Source organism: Phocoena sinus, chromosome 16 (genome assembly GCF_008692025.1).
Source record: "Phocoena sinus isolate mPhoSin1 chromosome 16, mPhoSin1.pri, whole genome shotgun sequence".
In the NCBI taxonomy this organism is placed as follows: domain Eukaryota; kingdom Metazoa; phylum Chordata; class Mammalia; order Artiodactyla; family Phocoenidae; genus Phocoena; species Phocoena sinus.
The window spans coordinates 75,940,123-75,962,066 of record NC_045778.1 but is presented as its reverse complement, the minus strand read 5'-3'; the positions used below and the strand labels follow the sequence as shown (position 1 = coordinate 75,962,066).

The window sequence follows — 21,944 nt, the reverse complement described above, 5'->3', positions numbered from 1 at the left end:
AATAATTTGGAGATGGTACAATATAAACAAAGAATGATTTTCAAGACTTCTACTGAGGCAGCAGTACCATAATGGTTAAGAGCCCAGACCCTGAAATAAAAAAGATTGGATTGTCAACCTAGTGTGATTTTAAACAACTGACTTTTATTTCCAAACCGGTAAAGTGGGAGGTAAATGTGATTCTAAAAGGGCCACAATGAGAGATCCTTGTGATGATGGAATTGTTGTTTCCTGACCATATCAGTATCAATATCCTGGTTATATTATTTTACTATAGTTTTTCAATGTTATCATTGGGTAAAACTGAGTAAAAAGGGTATACAAGAGCCCTGTATTGTTTCTTAAAATTACATGGGAATCTACAGTTATCTCCAAGTAAAAGGTTTATTAAAGAAGTCATTCACAAATGTTGACTTAAGTTTTATATTAATTTCCAAACTATCCTACGCAATTACGTATCTTCTTTAATTTTCTGAGTGAAATAGTGAGATTTCAAATTTAACAATGATGTAACCAGAAGGTGGCGCTATTACTTCATGAATATACCATAGTAAGGCACTATTCACGTTGTCATAAAACGCTAGGATTTCGTCAGTCAAAATTGTAAATGTTAACTCCAATTCAGCAATATTTTCAATACATGTCTTACGTGAGGTCTGACAAAAATACAATTTTCGTTAAGTCATTAAAAAATAACATACACAAATAACCAATTCTGGATCTGCTTAACAGGGAAGTTTGCAAATGGAAAATACGAACCCATCTAAGTGTATTTTTCGCTGCGTCACATGTGGACTGTCAAACCTCCCATGACAAGGAAGATTCTTACCAAGTCTGGTACTAAGCTGGTATGTCATTCCAGTTTTATACAAACACTTCCTGCCTCACCAACTGTTAGAACTTCTGATAAAGACACAGCACTACTTTAACTAGAAGTAAAAAAATGGCTGAGAAAGGGATCTTTTTTTTTTTTTTTTTTTTTTTTTGGTGTAAGCAAAAAAGTTTAGAACTTCCACACTTTTTAAAAAAAAAAAAATTTAAAATACTTTTCAGGGAAAGAAAATTAAGTTGCACCAGTTAATAAAAATTACCAACACAGATACCCAGTTGCATTATTACTAGATGCTGGATACACAGTAAGTGTGGACTACTTGTTACTAATAGTGGGTTTGCAAGAAGCAGCCTCTAATACTTAACAGGGCGTTTTTATGAGTGCAGGTCTACAGCTCACCTGGGGATCAGTATGTCCTCTGCACTCATCCTTATTTGTGTCATACTGATCTAACCAATAACCAAACACCGCAAAAGCAGCCTGGATGATTCAAACAATGCTTTGAAGCCAGAATAATTGATTTTGCTTTTGAGAACACGTTTTCTAATTAAGCAAAATAAGCTCTTTTTCCCAAAAAGACTCATGTTTCCTTGTGCAATTTCATATCAAGTTATACCCTTCCAAGTCTACCAAATAATCTGTCCTTAAATTCAAGTCAATTAACCAAACACATTTTGTACTTGTTCTGTTTACTTGTTCACACAAGAACTGAACCAGACCAAATGAGAAATAAGTTAGAATTAATTTTGAGCAATTTATTCTCAAGTCATTACAGTGTTCAACCAGTTTGATGTATAAAGATGTCAGACATAAAAGTAAACAATGGGAAGCACACATATATTCCCATTCTGAAAGAAGACATGTTATATACACAGAAAAAAATGCAGCAAATATTAAGGTATTCAAAGTAATTCTTTGACAATTCAGATGTGACATATTTACAGGAAAAGTATAAGTTTTAAAATAATTAAATAATTTTCATAGAATTATAAAAGTATTGAGATAAATATTAGGAGACTCTGACAATCACAAGACCATTTCCCTGTGCTATTTTATACAAGGGTAGTTCTATAAAAAGTCCCAAAATAGAGCTAATATTTTGCCACTATGGAATATATCAAATTACCAATACCAAAATATGAACATGCAATGTAAAAGCTGTACCAAAGAAAACAGCATTAGGCTCCTGAAATGGCCAACTGTCTACACAAGATTTCTTAGGTGTGTTCATGAAAAAAGAGCTTTCTAAAGGAGCTGCTGTAATGGATGTATCTGCAGAGAAAGTGATAACTACTTAAAACCTTTTCATTCTATCATTCTCAAATGTAGCTGCAAAAAAGGAAAAATCTAAATACAACTTCTAAAAATATTAGCTTATGAATAAAAATGTTGAGTGGTGCATTCTTGATGCATTCGGATTTTTAAAGTGATGCTATGATAATTCTAGTATAATAGTAACCTCTGGACCCCACCACTGTAATAAGAAATCCACCCTCCCCTCTCTTTCTCAAACAAGAAGTCATCTTAGAAAATGAAAAGGAGAAACAGTGACATTTACGAATTCAAAACAACACAGTACTGTAATATGGCAAAATATCATAAAAATAGCAGCATGTGAAATTCAAGACTATTTTCTTAAAGCAAATGTTTAAGAATGAACGGTAGAAACAGTACTTGGTCAAACTGGTCTATTACTCAACACCTGAAACTAACGATCTTTTAGAGAGGTGCTTATATTTATGATATCCCCATGATTAAATGTAAAGTCAAACGTGTTTTAAAACATATATTGCACAGATAGTAGAATAACAACATTCTGGTATCTCTAACACAAAATGGTATGTTATTTAGTACATTAACCTATGCTACTGAAAATTAATTTTACCCTAATTGTTTAAAACCAATCATGTAGGGGTTTTGAGCACATTAATCTCAAAATATTCCTAAACAAGATGAAAAAACACAGGCACTTGAATACAGGTTATTAGTGACAAAACACAGAGGTTACAATCGCATGACTAAGGGCAGTATGTCTTTACACATAAACTTGAGGTCTTTCACTGATCCAAATATAGAAATAAGAACCATTTTACAAAACTCTGACAAGAAAACCAAAAAAAAAAAAAAAAAAAAAAAAGAAAACCAGATCTCCAAGAAATTTCGTATCAAATAATTTTCACTGAATAAAGCAATGACTGCTGCACGTCTTGATTAAGCTTTTACAAATAAATGTCCGAGATACGGTTGTTTGAATTCTAATTCTCCCCTTTTCTCCGCCCCAGTACAACACACGACCCTCACTAACTGTCCAATAATATCCTCTATGCAAAACTCACAGCTCACCTTGAGATCCAGAGCATCAAACATGGCTATCATTTCAAAACTGTCCACACTGCACTATAAATTTTACAGCACCACAGATGTCATGAGTTTAGATCCTTTTGTCTGGCAATATTCCATTCAATAATATTAACCGGTAAGAACGTGTAGAGATTGAACATTTAATTGGAAGTCACAGTAGCATTTTTAAAACAACCAAAATAATTAATAAGCATTTTTCATGTTTTAAATTGTGAAACATTTAAATTGTCAAATTCACCTGGAAAAAATATCACACACACTTTTATCATCCCAATGAGAACAAAGCTTCAGACAGCTGATACTGAGATACTTCGGGCTTTTCTTTCTTTTTTTCTTTTTTTAAAGAAACTGCATTGAGTTTGGCCACACCCTAGCTTCTTGGCTTACCAGCTTATAAAGAGAACATCGATGAGGCAGTATACTATATGCATTAAAGCCCCTTTCCCCTTTATCATCTTTGGCGAGAAGCCTCTTGAAAGGACACTGAGGGCGGATGAGGCGGGTCAGGCTCCACGTGCTTCCATCTCACACATCGCTGACTGGAAGGCTTGCGTCATCCAAGTCCACGGGGTCACAATCTTGTTCCTGAGGGCCATTTTCACTTTGAGGTTTTAGCAGAGCTTGTTCAGTCACTTTGGTAGCTGGTTCTCTTGGAGAGAGAGTCTGGACCTTGAAGTTCCCTGGCTTGACCTTGGCAAGAGATTCGTAAAATCCTCGCTTCTCCATGGAAAAGCCTGAGACCAGAGAGTTGCTGCGAGAGGCTGTGGATCGCGGGGTGGCTGCTGTGGCACCGGCAGAGAGGAGAGCGTGTTTGGGTTCGGAAGGACAGCGGGAATGCTCCTGCAAAGAGGGGTGCTGATCAGACACGGGCAATCATTAACGGCAAGGCTAGTAACTCAGTGTGAGACTTTATTCTCTGAAAAACAAACAGAACAAAACACACACACACAGAGCAGAAGCATGAGCCATGCAGCATACATGTGCAAGTTCCTTCCCAAAGCAATGCATTTTTAGGAGTGAGTTTAGAGCGATGACAGCCAACAACCACTCCCAGTAAGAACACCAGTTCTTTTTTCTGAAGCCAAAGTTCGCAGCTCTGACGCTGAAGACTCAGCCTAAATGGGAATGCAGTGTGCCAACTGCAACTGAACTGTGCTTAACAGGGGGCCTACCAGCTTTAACATTTTATTTAAGAGTTTATTCTCAATAAACACTAGGAATTATCCCCCACATTTTAGAAAGATTAAAAAGTGAAAATGCAGAATATAAAAATAAAAGGCCATTATCTCTTTAATAAGCAAAACTCAACATTTTTCAAACCTATTATTTTGGCTGGCAGCCTCCGAATTTAAGTTTTTGGTTCCCTGAATTTCACTGCAACCAATAATATCATAGTCTTTTCACTTCTTATTTAATTGCATTTATTTATTTTTGCATATGGCATACATTCATATGGTTTAAGATTTTAAAGGCAGAGAAGGGTACATATTTAAGCATTTATTAAAACTGTGGTGAAATAATTTCAGCTGTGAATATTAATTTCAATACGCTTCTAACTAAACCAAATCTGAAGACAGCCTGAAATATGACCATTCCAAATGCATTGCCATATAGTTCCTAGTATATTGTGTTCATTTGTGACATTAGTGGCTTTGAAAACAAAGTGCTACAAAACACTCCAGATTCCCATTAGATGGCTAAATTTCACCTGAGATTTAATACACCATGCACACTATACTAACGTAGAGTTTATCCAATGCATGTGCACCTGTGAGTTTGAGCAAACTGTTACCACAAAGGTGCATTTTAAGTGGTGTAGTATAAAAAATTTCAAAATACACGAAATACAGAAATTGTGGCAATTCAGTAAATTAAGCTTTACTAGATATGACTTTTTAAATTAGTAAAGTTGTCTCTTTTTTTCATTATTTATTTATTAATATCCGTATCCAACTTGATGACTGTAGTGAAATAGTTTGCGTTAGTGTTGACAAAGTCAGTTATGATAACTGCAGAAGGCAGTTTAGTTAACTCAACTTTCCAGAATCAGTTGTTAAGTAGTGAGTAAGTCCGGGCCCTCTAGTAAGAAGGCACGTTTGCGTGAGAGCCCACATACGTGCTGCATTCCCCAGTTCTGGACGTATACCTCTGTATACAAGGATTCGACAGCCTTCTGGCCTGCCGCATCTGGAACACAGTGCAAAGCTAAGATTAGAGTTAACCTGTACTGGAGGAGGGGAAGAGAAAGTTCCGCTGATGGTTACAGCTTAGAGAGTCCAATCTGCCCCCACCACAAAGCACAAAACACAAACGCCCTTCTCCAACTTTTCCTCTTCCCAACAGACATTGTTTTTGCAGAGAGTCTCATACTTGACTGCTGAAAAGGTCACATAAAACACAGGCAGTTACAAAATTAACACCTATGAAAATAATTTCTGAGACATTCCAAACAGGATACAAGAAGAATAACTTTAAAAGTGAGGAAAATGGATTTGTATTTACTGATCTAGAGTCGTTTCTAACAAGAAACGATTAAAAGACAATATTACTGCAATACTAGAAATGCAGGAAAATACTGGAAGTGCAGACTACCCAGCATCAATGAGTCTAGATACTAAAGGCTCTCATGCTCCACGTTAGACCACCTTCTGCAGACCGATGTGCTGCATTTCAAGGCGCCTGAAAGTTTTTCATTCCTTAGTAGAATTTGTATTTTCAGATCAGAGATCAGTGACCAAAGTATTCCAAAGCTAAATCTTATTCCTATGATGAACTTGTACATGATAAATTAAAAAGTAAAGACATTTTCCTTACTGAGAATGTTTAGCTGTTTTAATTTTATTATTATACTACCAAAAAGATAATTAAGATAGTAAAAAGCAGCCTTTTAAATTAACCTAGTAAAAAATGAGAATGAAATGGAAAATACTGACTGAGAACACTAGATAATATTTAAAGTTCCAGCTGCTCAACTGTCTTGCAGCACTAGTGAGGCAAAAACCTAAACTGAAATTATAGGAAGCAAAAAGGAAACTGAGACCTTCACAAAACTGTGTAATGCTACAACTAAAGGTGCCTTACACGATTAGGCCAAATACCATACTAAGAATTGGCAAAATTATACCAAATCTGGACCTACTGACAAGTAAGAACTCCTAAAACAAAACAAGGAAATGTTCATTCTTTAGTTGCCCTGCTTGTGCATTTAAGACAATACAATGCACAGAAAGTTATGTATACATAACACTACAGGAAGCATTAAATTAGAAATGCATTATTTTTTTTGCAAGTCCAATTGGTATGAAAGTCAACATGCAGATAAATCTCAAAACAGAAAGAAACTGAAAGGATTAGGGGGAGAGGAAGAAAAATAACTTGACAGGATCAGGGGACCCAAGGGAGTATCACCCCAGAGAACAGGAAACATACAGAAGACGCTGATCTGCCAGGTCCCCGCTGTGCTACAATGGCACCAGAGACTGCTTTAATCCAACTGTGCATCTCTTCAGGGCTATCAGCCTAAGGGGAAGGAAGGATTCATTCAATTTTTCCTCAAAATCAGCTCCTATGTCTATAAATCCAATGTATTCATTTTGGTAATTAACAGTGTCAACAACAAAATCATTCTACGGCAATGGTTTCCAAAAAGTTTTAGAAATCACTTTTTTAAACCAGGTTTTGCTGGGTAACTCACAGAGATGTAAGTTGGGCATGCAATGTTTTAAGATGAGACACATCAAAAAGTGTCAATATGAATAATTATGGAGAGAAAACAAGAAGAGGAAGAAGTCAAAGAAAGACCTTCTCATTTCTACTGCTATATTGTTTGAATTTTCAAGATGAATATTTATGTAATTGTGCAGTTAAAAATCCACTGTGACATCATTTTATATGTTATTTTTCTAAAAATAATTTCTAGGGCTTCCCTGGTGGCGCAGTGGTTGAGAGTCCGCCTGCCGATGCAGGGGACACGGGTTCGTGCCCCGGTCCGGGAAGATCCCACGTGTCGCGGAGCAGCTGGGCCCGTGAGCCATGGCCACTGAGCCTGCGCGTCCGGAGCCTGTGCTCCGCAATGGGAGAGGCCACAACAGTGAGAGGCCTGCGTACCTCAAATAAATAAATAAATAAATAAATAATAATAATTTCTAACAGTACCCTAAATCGTCATATTCCAAAGCATCATCTTCCTTGATAGGACCATGACTTCCAATGTGAATTAAAAACCTTACTATGACTTTAATCCAATTAAACAAGGCCCTCAGAGGGGTGGAGAGGTACTCCCCTTTACTTCTGGATTCTACTATCTAGTAGTTTAAAAATTTTAAAGATACAAGTAATATTTTTGAACCAATGATATTAACAAAGAGTTTTTAAAAGGAAAAACTCAAAGTAGGCAAAGGTAGAGTATACTTTCATTCACTACAAACAGGAGCCCCAGTCTAGAAGTCAATTTGGCAAAATAAAGAGGTTTAAAAAAGCTCACGCTCTGATAGTTATCCTCGATCTAAAAACGTATTGTAAAGAAGTAAGAAATTCAGGCAAATTTATGCACAAAATGTGCACTACCACATTAAATCACAGTAAATGTACAAAAACTATGTAAATGAGTGATCAGTAACAGTACAGTAGAGAAACAGTTTAATTGTGAAACATTCATATAAGAGAGCATAGTTCTAAAAGGTTTTCAGAATTGGTTTTTTTTTGTGTGTGTGTGGTACGCGGGCCTCTCACTGTTGTGGCCTCTCCCACTGCGGAGCACAGGCTCTGGACGTGCAGGCTCAGCGGCCATGGCTCACGGGCTCAGCTGCTCTGCGGCATGTGGGATCTTCCCGGACCGGGGCACGAACCCGTGTCCCCTGCATCGGCAGGTGGACTCTCAACCACTGCGCCACCAGGGAAGCCCAAGAGAATTTTCAACGTAGAAAAAAATGACTATAATATAATAAACAAATAGGATATAACACTATATTGATATCATATAATCCCATTTGTTATAAAAAGATATGCTCTAATAAAGGGAAAAAAAAAGAATGGTTGCCTGAATGTGGAATTCTATATGGTTTATAAAACATTTTTTCTTCCTATTTCTGTATTTTCTAAATTTTCTGCAATAAGCATATGTAATAACTTTTATAAAACAAAACCAAATGTTCTTTTAAAAAACTTCTAATCTAAATAAATGTGTTAAGTAAAAAGTGTATTTTAAACTTAAACATAGGATACTATCTACCATTAGTGAAATGATAAGATATACTGTGTACGTTTATTATGGATATTTGAGCCCCCCTTCTTATAAAATTACCAAAAGGTGACATAATTAAAATTCCAAAATATGTGCAAAAATAATCCAAATTGAAAGTACACTTAGCATCTAACTTAAATAGCATTTCCCTTCCTCCAAATAAAACTTAATTCCATCAAAGAATACCCCTATTGGCTGAACATATGACCTGCCAATAATCTTACATATAACATTTTTTATTAAATTGGCAATTATATTTGTCATATTTTTTGCTTATTTTTATGAGCAACACATTTATTTATGTTTACTTCACCTCTAAAATTATTTATTTCTTGTTAGGAGGATCTATAATCTCCAAAGAAGTATCCTACCTGCACATAGAAAGTTCGAGACGATGTTACAATTTCAAAGAGGTTGTCTCTCATCATTATGTCACTGTTAACAAAAAAAATTTTCCAAGTGTACTTTAATAGCAGTTGTTTGATAGTTTCCTTTCACTTCTTTACCCAGTACCAAATATGTGTCAATGAGAAAATAAATATTAGAGATAAAATACCGATTTAATTGAGAAATACTAAGTGATCGTTTTCCAATTTATTTTTGCATTAAGTTTTACATATTTTATATAGTTGTATGTATTTTTAGAAAGGTTCATAAAACAACTTTAAAATTCAAAGTTTTCAACTGTGAAGAAATCAGTTTGCTCAAAGAAACAATGGCACAGTTAACATTCTTATAAAGCTCTATTCTGCAGCAACCCTGAAATACTAGAATTAATAATACATCAATTTGTCAAATATGATAGCTGTTCACTTTAAATTTTGTCCTTTCCATTAATAAGCTTGAGAACTGTTTCCTAATTTGTAGTTTTCAAACAAAAAAATCTCAATACTCTGTTTCATCTGAAGGTTCTGAAAGTTTTAGCATAACCCACTAGCAATAACACAGAAAAATATCATCTGTAAGTACATCAATTAAACTAAGGAATTATACATTGTGTAATAAGTTGTGCCAGGCACCGAGTCAGAGGTGGTGCTTACCTCTGCTTACATTCCTGGACTTTATGAACCTCTTTAAGTGGTATTACGCGGAGAGGTTCCTTTTCCTGTCAAAAAAAGCAAATAAACAGATACATGACATATATTCTTAAAATGCTTTTAAGCATTAGTTGTTTTATTTAGAGGTCTATGCGAAAATCATGCTTCTTTCCTGAAGCACATCTAAGACATAAATCTACCTTCTTGAACCATCCAGCATCAGAATAGCTCAAACACTATAATCTGATACACACTGTGATTTGAAACAAGGAAACTGGCATATAACCCATGTTCACAGTATTTATGTGCTAAATGACAGTGTAGCTTATGAAAAACCATTAACCACCAGGCTTTTCCTTGGTGAACCCCTATATACCCAGTAAGTGGAGTACTTCCTATTTTGGAATGTTATTTTCATACAGAGGGTACCAGAGTAGTGAATACCCAGCTTCTTTGAGTTAAATTTGTCATTTTAGGAATATCACTTTTATATGAACACATCATTTTAACAAGCACAATTTATTAAACATTTACTAAGTGCCAGGACATCTGCTATGTTTTAAATGTGTTATCTCACTTTCGACAACCCTAGAATACATGCACTATTACTCACCTGAGGAAACAGGATTAACCATATTAAGTACCTCACCTAAGGTTACAAAACTAGATATAAGGTTCACACATAAGATATAACTAGCTCCTAGTTAGCACAGTACTTACAGTAAACATTTCATGAAATACTATACACTGTATTTCACTGAAAACGACACCATGAGTTTAAGACATACCATTACTTTATGCAAGTACTAAGAAAATAATTAAACCATGGCTGAACACTTTTTTAAAACCAAAATCTATTTTTTAAGTTTTAGAAAATAACTCATTTACAGGTAAGCTCTAGGACGGCCTCTTCATCTGCGTGGCTCTGGCCGCCCACACTGGCTGCCACTCCAGACACTCCTTCCTGCTCCTGCACCACCACCAGGGACACCTGCACTGATGTGCCTCGCCTAGAAAATTTACATCTGAATTGTAAGGAACGGATGGGAGGAAAAGAGGGAAAACAGGGTGACGAAGGATCCCCCAATTTTTAAGTTTCTTTACATATTACAGATATTAATGTTTTATCTGTGATATGTTATTAAATATTTTCTCCAGTTTTTGTCTGCTGAAATCTTTTATACCTACTGAAAGAAACTTAAATTCTTATCTTTCAGAGAAACATACAAAAATATTTACAGATGAAATGATATGCCTAATATTTGCTTCAAAATAGGAAGGGAGAACTAGGTGGTGGTACAGAAGAAACAAAACTAGTCACGTGTTGATAATTATGAGATCTGGGTGATAGCTATATAGGGGTTCAGAATACTATTCTATTTACTTTATGTTCAAACTTTTCCATGATCAAAATGTTTTGTAAAAGAGCCCTTTTATACTTTATACATCAACTTTTATCATATATTATCCTTGAGCATATATAAAAATATATAGGCAAAATAAATGGGTTAAGGTTTTTTAAAACCTCACATTCAGATCCCAGCTCACTTTCTGACTAGAAGCCATCAATCGCAGTGTTTTTCACTCCATACTATTCTCTGGGCCAGAAAAAACACTGGTGATACTACAGCATCTCCTAAGAATCTCCCACTGTGTCCCTGAGATTTTCTTCCAGCTGCCAGCACCCTTTTCTGCAGGTTTTGATGCTGGTGTCTTCTGGTCTTACCCAAAGGTGCTGTGCACACACAGGCAATGACAACACAGCACAGCTGCTGCCTGGCTCCCTCACCTTCAGCATCCCTAAGAGACCTGAAGATTTCAGAAATGTTAAAATGGGGGGAGGGGATGTGCATCTTAGTAACTGATAAAGGTCAATAATTATATTTAAAGTGTTCAGCTTTATCTGTGTTTGCTAAATACTTAACATATTCCTGAATACACATAATATAATTTCCCTACCTCCTATGATAGTTCAAGTATTCTTTCATCTCAAACTTTATAGCATAATATCCACATGCAGGTTTTCAAATTATAGTAAATATTTCTATAATAGTTCTTGTCTCATTATAACTACTGTGGATGACAAGGGGACATGTCAATTTCTCTGGTAAAACTGAACTCCTGAAGGCCAGACATCACTGACTGCCCTCTTTATTCCCAGTTCCCAGTGCACCAGGGCCATGGAGAGCTCAAGGAACGTCTGGTGCAGGAAGGACTCCTCCCAGAGGACTGGCATTAACCGAAAACAACGAAATCAACCTGCCAACCAAGCACAAGGGTAGCTTCTGAGACACCAAGGCTGGTACTTTTTGAACCAAATAACTACTGCTTCCAACTGAGGCTCTTAGGTTTTGAAGTCTAAGAAAGGGTCCCATGCTAAAATGGCTATTCTTGTTATGCTATGTCATTTTTTTATTCATTCAAAAACACTTATTATTTTCTAAGTACCAGGTGCTGTGTTCATAAAAGGGTGCAAAAGAGAATCTTTGCTCTCAAGAAGCTCATGCAATTAACTGGTAAAGACAAGTATGCAAACAATTACAAAACGCAGTGGGAAGTATCATGACAGATGTGGGCATCAGCTTCCATGTATGTAAAGAGAAGCCGCGAAAGCCAGAGTCCAAAAGCCTTCCAGAAGAACAGACGCCAGAGATGAATCTGAAAATATTCCCTTCCTATTCTCCAGTGCTCTGTCGTCCAATAGAGTAGCCACTAGCTATGTGCAACTACTTGAATTTAAATTAACGAATACCAGATACAACCGGCTTTAATTTTAAAGTTAAATACAGTCAGGCTCCTCAGTCACACTAGCCATAGTTCCAGTGCTCAAGAGCCACATGTAACCAGCAGACGTGGCCAATGCAGATAATGGAACATTCCCATCAGTGCAGAGTTCAGCTGGACAGTGCTGTTCTGGTACCGTCATTCAAATAAAACATATGGTTCCCCCCTCAAATGTCCCATAAAAAGAAGAGGTAGAATCGCACTCAATTTATCCAACAATCTATTGCAGAACTCAGTCACGACAGGAGTATTTTAAATAAGGATGTTACTCAAACAAGTGAAAGACGGACCTTCAATCTTTGATTCTACCTTCAGATAGGACAAAAATATCTTATATGAAGAAACTTAAAAGTCAATCTGAAATAGGAAAAGAAAATATCAAGAGAGGGCAGGGAAGAGAAGGCAGAAATCAGAGGGTCAAATGTTGACTTTCAGAGACTTAATTCTTTCTACCACCTCCTCCAATGCCTTCAGAGGAAATCTGTAGACTGAGGGGTTCTGATATTTTTAATTCTTTCAAGTTAGAATGCCTTTGAAGATACACTTTTTATTTAAGATGTATTTAACAAAAATATCATTAACCAAAAGCATCACAACAAAATAAACTGAACTGCACATACCTCTCAAAACCAGAATTCAGTTATTTTAAAAATAGAAAACAGGACAAGAAATTATATAATCACCACAGTGTAACACTTGTCAAACATTTTTAAAGCAACATTCATGACTCAGCAACATACCAGTTCAGATTTGAAGTAGCCTATTGTGTTTTCATCCAATTGAAAATATCTTCTCTTCCAGTTTTTCATCTATCAGAGATGAACACAGACATAAAACTTCTGTTTCTAAGAATGTCAAATGTTAATAACAACTTAATTATTCTGATATGAACCCACAATCAGAAATGTCAAGCACTGGAAAACCTTACTACCATCCCTTAGTGAGGAGATATAGGAAATTTCATCTCTTTTGCTACTCAGGCCTTGAACTCCTAATTCAACTCTGGTGGCTGGCTTTCAGCTCTTACTGTATGATTTTATAATATGGTCTTATTTTTTTTATGCTCTAAAAGTTAAAAAAAAAAAAAGCACTTCCCCATCCCCCACAAAGTAAATGCTACCAAGAGTTCAACAGCAAGCACAGGAAATGTTGTTAAACCACAGCAAGCTTCTCATCTGTAAAATGCATGAATCCTTCTACAGGTACTTTATAATACTAAGAAGGAAAGCAACACATATTTAATAAAGTGAATATGCTTTGTACAAATATCTTCTGTCAATGAAATACAGCTTTTGTGAAAGTACTTCAATATCTCTAAGGGTTAGTTAGTATTTTGGATTTAAGAGTAAAACAAAAAGAAAGGAATGTCTCTTTAAAAGCCCTAATTAACACTCGACCTGATGAGAATTCTGATTTTACCCGTAGACATGCTGGAATGAAAAACCTTCAGCCCTTACCTTCATTTCCCTTAGCCTAAAGAAGATCACACAATTAGGGCTGAAAGAACCTTCCTCTGTCTGACCTAAGCTAATCAGACTTGCCAGAAGCGATGTGAGGTCAAGCAGAACCGCCAGTAGACATTTAAGTACCTCTTTACTCACAGAAATTTTTAAAATTTTATTTTTAAACTTTGAAGTTTATTTTCTCATGAAAGTCTATAGATTTAGTTCACATTTTAGAAAGGTATTCTGGATTCATAAACACTGGTAAATTTACTTGCTCTTCCCACAATTCACCATTATGGATCTGGTTGTGTGAGAATATCTGGGCCAAGACGTAATAGCTCTTACTAAGGACCAGGTACTATGCTAAGTGCTTTCTATTTATATCTTTCAAAAAAGACCTCTGGGTGGTAGGTTTTATAATTTTCCATAAAAAGAAACTGAGAGCCTGAGAGGTTAAGTAAGTAGCCCAAGGTCTCAGTGTTTTCAACTGGGGTCGCCCAACCCCGAATCAAGTAAGTGATCCTTCCACACCCTGCTCCCCTGGTCTCCCCTTTCCTGCCAATCTCCCTACTAGAGCTCCCTTTCCCTGACCTATTCCCAAGGGGGGTAAAAAAATCAACAGAAAAACTTTCTGGAATAAATTTAAGCTGTTAGGAAGCTCAGTTAAAATTGAAGGTTAGTGGTAATAAGCATTAACTTATCCAGCCACCCACAGACCAAGAAAATAATAGCACTGAGTTTTGAACACAGAATAACCCCTATTCTATCCGAGGACTCCTGGTCAGTAAGCTGGTCTTTCACTTTGGATCTTTCAAAAAACAAAGCAAACCCTAACCCTAACCCATTTTGAGAGTTTACTAATATATACTCATTTTTCATTACTTCACATATTTTGTTAAACTACTCACCACTGCTCCTTGTTTTACACAATATCCAGCTTTGATAACGGCACTATCTGAAGATGGTTTAGGAGTAAAGTAAGGAAGATGGCTTTGTGACCGCTTCAAATTATTTCTGTCAATACTTTCACCACATTCATTTACTTCTTCTTTCTAAAATGAAGCAAAATAAAGATATTCCTTTTTTGCTTGTTTACCTTCAAAGCATACTTGTAGTTCACGGTGTCATTCTAGTAGAATAATCTTAAAATCTATCTTAGTTCAGTTAGAAACACGGATCTTGGAGTAAAGAGTTTTCTAATTAATTTGAGATACTTAATCATAACTTTCAATACCACTGATTAAACCACAGATTTCTATTTCTCTTTTTCTGCAAAAGTCCTGCCACCAGTGTTTTTTGGTTTTTGTTTTGCTGGGGGGGGGGGCGCTGGATTGGGGGGGGTATAACTTTTAATTTTGAAATAATTATAAAGATTCACAGGAAGTTGTAAAAACACAATGTACAGGAGGTCCTATGTACCCTTCAACCAGTTTCCCTCAACAGGGAAACTGTATAACTATAGCACATTATCAAAACTGACACCGAAACATTTCGCAGACCTTATTCATATCTCACCCGTTTTACATGCATTCATTTTCTCTGTATATATCCTTCTATGCAATTTTATTGCCAGATCTGTGTAACCACCACCAGCGCCAATGTACAGAGTGTTCACGATATGCTCCCCTGGGCTACCCCTTTAGAGCTTCTATCCCCAGTTCCTTGGCAGCCGCTAATTTGTTCTCCATCTTTATTATTTTGACATTTAGAGAATTTAATATAAATGGAATCATACAGTAGGTGAGCTTTTGAGATGGTCTTTTTTCACTCTGCATTCACTTTGGAGCCAGGTTGGTCCTTGTACCAACCGTCTGACCCTTCTCATTGAGAGTAGTATTCATGGTTTGGACGTACCACTGGCTAATTCACCCCCTGAAATGGGACTTGGGCTGTTACCACATTTGGGCTATTAGGAATAAAGCTGCTGTGAACATTCATGCTGTTTCCGTGTGAACATAAGTCTTCATTTCTTTAGGATAAATGCCTAGGAGTGCAAATCCTAGGTTAATACACTGATTGCAAGTTTACTTTTATAAAAAACTGCTAAACTCTTTTCAGAGTGGCTGTACAATTCTACATTCCCACCAGTTATGTATGAGTGATTCAGTTTCTCCTCATCTTTGTCAGCATTTGTGTTATCATTAATTTTTAGTTGAGTCATTCTGATAGCTATATGGTGATATCTCATTGTGGTCTTAATTTGCATTTCCTTACTGGCTAATGATGGTGAATATCCTTCCTAGCACTTATTTGCCACCTGTGTATCTTTTATCTTTTTTTTTTTTTTTTTTTGCGGTACGCGGGCCTCTCACTGCTGTGGCCTCTCCCGCTGCGGAGCACAGGCTCCGGACGCGCAGGCTCAGCAGCCGTGGCTCACGGGCCCAGCCGCTCCGCGGCACGTGGGATCTCCCCAGACCGGGGCATGAACCTGTGTCCCCTGCATTGGCAGGCGGACTCCCAACCACTGCGCCACCAGGAAGCCCGTATCTTTTATCTCTTGATGAAATCTCTGTTCATGAATTTTGCCTATTTTCTAACTGGACTGTTTGGTATTTTTACTATTGAGTTTTGATATAGTTCTTTATATATTCTAGATACAAGTGCTTTGTTGTATATGTGATTTTGCAAATATTTTCTCCCAGCATGGTGCTTTTCTTTTCATCCTCAACAGACAAAACATTTTTAATTTTGATAAGGTTCAATTGATCAATTTTTCCCCTTTATATAGATTGTGCTTTTGATGTCAAGTCTAAAAACTCTTCACCTAGTCCTAGATCCTCAAGATTTTCTCCTTTGCTATTTTCTAAAAGTTTCGCAGTTTTAATTTTTTTTTTTTTAACAATTCAGTCCAGTGCTTTTAAAAACCTAACTATACTCAGGTTTTCATGTTCCCCAAAGCATTAGCCTCCTGTTTATTTATAACGTACAACACAGGTGACAATCTATTCTACAAATCAACCAAAGGTGTATTTTCAAGAACTCCTAAATCTCGAGAGAAAAACTAAGTACTCAAGTCATATCTTAGGGAATTTTCAATCTGTTCTACCTTTAGACAGGTCAACAGCACTAATTATGTACTTAATTTTGTAATCCTAGCACTTAACCTGCTAAACCAATAGTTACTGAATAAATTAATCATGCAAATGAGATGTCATTTTGTTACTGTTATCTGAATACTTTTATAATGAGTAAATACTACTTTAAATAAACTATATTGTAAAATGATAAAGCAATACAATTCTTTGGGACCTTTTTAATATTGCACCTGCCATACGCTCTTAGAACCTACTGAATAATCGATACCAAAATTAAAACACAAATCTTAATTCTATACAAAATGAAGACAGCCACAGATACAAACAACTACAATATCTTAATACAACTAAAGACAAATTGTCTTAGCTCTTCTATCAACACAAGACATAATACAGGTGAAAGCAGCTTAGTCTAGCTCTATCTTAACCAGAAGTCTTACAGGTTAAAATCATTACTTTTTTAAAAAAGTAAATACACACACACACACACACAAATTCCTAGTTCATTTTTTATCCAACTTTGGTGAAAAATGTAACCTCCCATTAGGGCAGGGAATTTTTGCTCATTAATACATATATCCTCTGTCTAGCATAAAGAAAGCACTCAATAATTAATTAATAAGTCTTTTAAGTACAAAAAGGCACACAGGTAATGAAAATGCCTAACATTGGCAATATCAATTAATTACCTTAAAATTCTTAGTTTCTCAACTGCTAGTAATTTAATTTGCATTACAAACTCATTTACTTAAGAGCAACCCAAGAAATTTAAGTGCATACAAGTTTTAATTTCATCAAAAACTTTTAAATAAATTTATATTTTCCATAATACCCAAGAGTAAGAATTAACTCAGCATACCAGTACTTTGGGGATAGAACTGACTTAAAATTCCAGTCTTCTGTTTAGTTCATCTAGGCCAGGTTGTAAAACAACAGGTTTAAAAAATTACACATATTTACAAACACTTTGACGTGGCAATTTTCTCTCCAGGAGTTTATCCTTTAAAACATATTATCTATGGCTCTATAGTTTATGCTACAAGCATGTTCATCAAAGCATTTACGAGATAATGGAAAATATCTCATTGCCCCCACCTGCCCCACACTTCCTGGCACAGGGCTCCTAAAACCCTTGTAATTTCCTAAGTGATAAGAGCACTAGAAGCATCTTTTGTGCTAATATTTGGTCTTTGACCCTGCTTCCTGACAAAGAGTTCATAAATCCCTTGGAATTTCCTGGGTGACAGCATGTCTTTTGTTCTAATAAGGTGACTCTTGGTGGACTCCTGAATGGGGGATAGTCACCAGAAAGACCAAGTCATGATTAAAGGCTTGGAATTTTCAGCCCCATTCCCTACTCTCTAGAGAGGGGAGAGGGGCTGGAAATAGAGTGGATGATCAATCATGCCTACGTGATGACGCCTCCATAAAAATCCCTACAATATGGAATTCAGAAAGCTTCTGCGTTAGTGAATTAACGGAGGTACTGGGAGAATGGTGCACCCAAAGAAGGCATGGAAGCTCCACACCCCTTCCCACATACCTTGCCCTACACACCTCTTCTATCTGAATGTTCATCTGTATCCTTTATCATATCCTTTTACAATAAACAGGTATACAGTAATTAAACTGTTTTCCTAAGTTCTGTGAGCTGCTTTAGCAAACTAATTGAACCCAATAAGGGGGCCACAGGAACCTCGAATTTATAGCCCATCAGTCAGAAGCACAGGTAACAATGTGGACTTACGACTGACATCTGAAGGGGGTGGAGGGGCAGTCTTGTGGGACTGAGCCCTTCACCTGTGGGATCCAGATAGGCAGTGTCAGAATTGAGATAAATTGTCGGACACCCAGCTGGTGTCACAGCATTGCTTGTGTAGGGGGAAAACCCCACTCATTTCGTGTCAGAAGTGTTGTGAGTGTAGCAGTGTGAGAGTACAGGAGAAACACAGGAGGAAGAGTGGGTTTTTCCTACTTCTGTTAGGGGAGCCACAGACCAAAACCGCCCACTCTGGCCAGGCACGATAGTAACCACTTGCATGAGTTCTTACAACAGGAGGTCCTGGTATGGAACATAGAACTAACAAGCTACCACCAACCAGAAGAATTCAGGAAATGTCAAAAGGACAGAGGAGAAGCCAGTCCGTATACCCTACCAACCTCCCAGAATCCTTCTCACTGGAATTCATCTTGGCTGAGCGATGCACGCGCCTCCAGGAAGAACCCTGAGTCACAGTGATTGTCCAGAGACCACCCCGAAACTAACCCCATCACCATAAACCCTGAGACCGCGAGCCACGTGCAGAGCAGTTCTCCTGGGTTCCGTTACCCTGCCACTCTCCGCCTGGGTGCCCCTTCCCAATAAAGCTTCTTGCTTTGTCAGCACGTGTGTCTCCTCAGACAATTCATTTCCGGGTGTTAGACAAGAGCCTACTCTTGGGCCCTGGAAGGGGTTCCCCTTCCTACCACACTTAACATTGTTTGTAAAAGAAAAAAGGGAAGAGAAAGGAAAAAGATCTCTGTCCAACAACAGAGGGTTTGTAATTTATAGTAAATTCATGGCAAAACTACTACACAGTCATGAAAAATGACATGAAATAATTTTTGATGACTTGGAAAATGTTTGAGATGTAAGTGAAAAAAGCTGTTTACAGAGTATCCCCATTTCTAGGGGCAAAAGTACAAAGAAAGGCTCAGAAGAAAACATGAAAAGTGTTAAATGTTGTTTATCTATGCTTTCCAGATATTTTACAATAAAAACATACTTCTGAAATAAGAAATAAATATAAAATTTTTGTATTAATTATTGCATTAATTCAGTAAAGATGTACTGTTTGACTTTTGATAGCAATACAAAAATCAATATGCAGTAGTTAAACCATCACACAATAGAAGAATTAATTTATTACCTGAGTTGGGGTAATGATGGGCACACCACCAACAATGTCAGTTCTGTAAGACACTTGCTTCTTCCCACATTCACCTTGGCGACTTGCGTTATCAGAATGAGGTTGTGAGTCTGACTGCTTTGGTACCTAAAATAATAAGTCAATGAGTCATTTTGCAACAAGCATTATATATGAGACCCTCTTTATCACAGAATTTCCAACTGATCATCAATTTATATATAATTAGCATATATAAAAATTATTTTTAGTATATGCATATACCCCTTTAAGTCCTCAGACTAACTCTTCTTTTACGGTATTACTTTATGACACAGCCATCATTTACTGAGTGCTTACTTGGACAGGTACTATTTCATATATTTTCCCATTTAACCCTCCTGTCAACCCTACGCATAGGGGGAGCATCGCCACCGTAGCAGTAAGAAAACAGGCTCAGGGGCATTAGGGAACATAAGTTTTTTTTTTTAATTAATTAATTTGGTTGCGCTGGGTCTTGGTTGCAGCAGGTGGGCTCCTTTGTGGCTTGCCAGCTCCTTAGCTGCAGGACGTGGGCTCCTTAGCTGCAAGACATGGGCTCCTTAGTTGCGGCACACAGGCTCCTTCGTTGTGGCATGCAAACTCTTATTTGCGGCATGCATGTGGGAATCTAGTTCCCTGACCAGGGATCAAACCCAGGCCCCCTGCATTGGGAGCACAGAGTGTCATCCACTGTGTCACCAGGGAAGTCCCAGGAACATCAGTTTAGATCCTGGCTGTTCCACTTTCTAGCTAAGTTCGTGTAACTCTCTTCCACACTTAACCACTATACTACATCCCTAGTTTATCAGAGCACTTGACATTGTATTACCTCTCTGTGCTGTTACCTTTCCCTTTCCTCCATTCCTGCCCAAGATTTTGCAACATCCCGAGGACAGGGGATCTTGTCCCGTTAGATGCTTCCCCTAATGACTCTCTCCCCCAGGCCTTAGGCCAACCCTCCACCCTCTCTCCCTATTTAAACTACAATACCAGTCGTGGGCAGAAACAAAAGAAAGGGGGCTTCCCTCGTGGCGCAGGGTTAAGAATCCGCCTGCCAATGCAGGGGACATGGGTTCAAGCCCTTGTCCGGGAAGATCCCACATGCTGCAGGGTGACTAAGCCTGTGCGCCACAACTACGGAGCCTGCGCGCCTAGAGCCCATGTTCTGCAACAAGAGAAGCCACCACAATGAGAAGCCTGTGCGCACCGCAACTAAGAGTAGCCCCCACTTACTGCAACTAGAGAAAGCCCATGGGCAGCAATGAAGACACAACGCAACCAAAAATAAAAAACAAATAAATAAAATTTAAAAATAAAAAAAACTTTAAGTTAAAAAAAAAAAAAAAACGAAAGAAGGAAAAGAAAGGCAGAGAAGATAAATGAATTCTGGAGGGGAAAGCCTGAATTCTTCTAAGACTTTTTTTCTAAGAGGTTGCACATTCTGGAGTGCTTTTTAAAGGCAATATGATAATGGACAGAATTTTACTTGACGAGATTTGCAAAAATACTTAAGAATGAAAGGGCTATAAAGTTCACTGCCCCCAGAAACAACGTGCTAAGGAAGTCCCAGTGTTTTCTAATGAACAGCATCATGTATTTCAATTATTTTGACAATGTGGCCAAGTTATCCTTAAGAACAGAAAATGGCATTAAAGAATTTGAAACCAGAGACAGAATTATCTATTCAACTTATGTATTAGCTGAAATGTGCTGTTAAAAGGTGACCCATATAAAAAGTGGCTATTCTCTCTCAAGAAGTTGAGGACTTAATCATACATGAGAATATCCTAAAAAACACCTTTAATATCAGCCTAAAAATATACTAAAATTTACATTGGTTTTTCCATTTTTCTTCTAGAAATGACAGTATATTAAAAATCCTTGGGCTTCCCTGGTGGCGCAGTGGTTGAGAGTCCGCCTGCCGATGCAGGGCACACGGGTTCGTGCCCCGGTCTGGGAAAATCCCACATGCCGCGGAGCGGCTGGGCCCCTGAGCCATGGCCGCTGAGCCTGCTCGTCCGGAGCCTGTGCTCCGCAACGGGAGAGGTCACAACAGTGAGAGGCCCATGTACCGCAAAAAAAAAAAAAAAAAAAAAAAAAAAAATCCTTCCCTATGCTGTTAAACCTACTGCTTCTCATTTGTCCTTATAATAAAATAAAATGCTAAGTATAGCGTAATTCCAATGTTACAGTTCAACAATTAACTTAGAATTGCATTTTTTTTTTTAAAGTGACCTCCCTAGACAGATGGCAAATGTCAAAGACATTGAACATGCTTGGT

General features: G+C 37.3%; 1 protein-coding gene across 6 annotated transcripts in view; it reads right to left on the bottom strand.

The window, feature by feature from the left end:
• Positions 1–1,562: 1,562 nt before the first annotated feature.
• The window catches only part of PLEKHA1 (pleckstrin homology domain containing A1), a 58,895-nt gene continuing 38,513 nt past the window's right edge, over positions 1,563–21,944 (bottom strand). For 3 of the 6 annotated variants that reach the window (XM_032608193.1, XM_032608198.1, XM_032608197.1), the window contains 7 exons: positions 19,646–19,771; positions 14,610–14,753; positions 12,997–13,065; positions 9,476–9,540; positions 8,807–8,870; positions 6,623–6,712; positions 1,563–4,033 (listed from right to left, as the gene is read on the bottom strand). In XM_032608193.1, the coding sequence (XP_032464084.1) occupies positions 3,719–4,033; positions 6,623–6,712; positions 8,807–8,870; positions 9,476–9,540; positions 12,997–13,065; positions 14,610–14,753; positions 19,646–19,771 (873 nt within the window). In that variant the 3' untranslated portion in view covers positions 1,563–3,718. Of the gene's footprint in view, positions 4,110–5,309; positions 5,381–6,622; positions 6,713–8,806; positions 8,871–9,475; positions 9,541–12,996; positions 13,066–14,609; positions 14,754–19,645; positions 19,772–21,944 lie in introns of all 6 variants that reach the window. The other 3 variants (XM_032608194.1, XM_032608195.1, XM_032608196.1) reach the window with 3 other exon arrangements.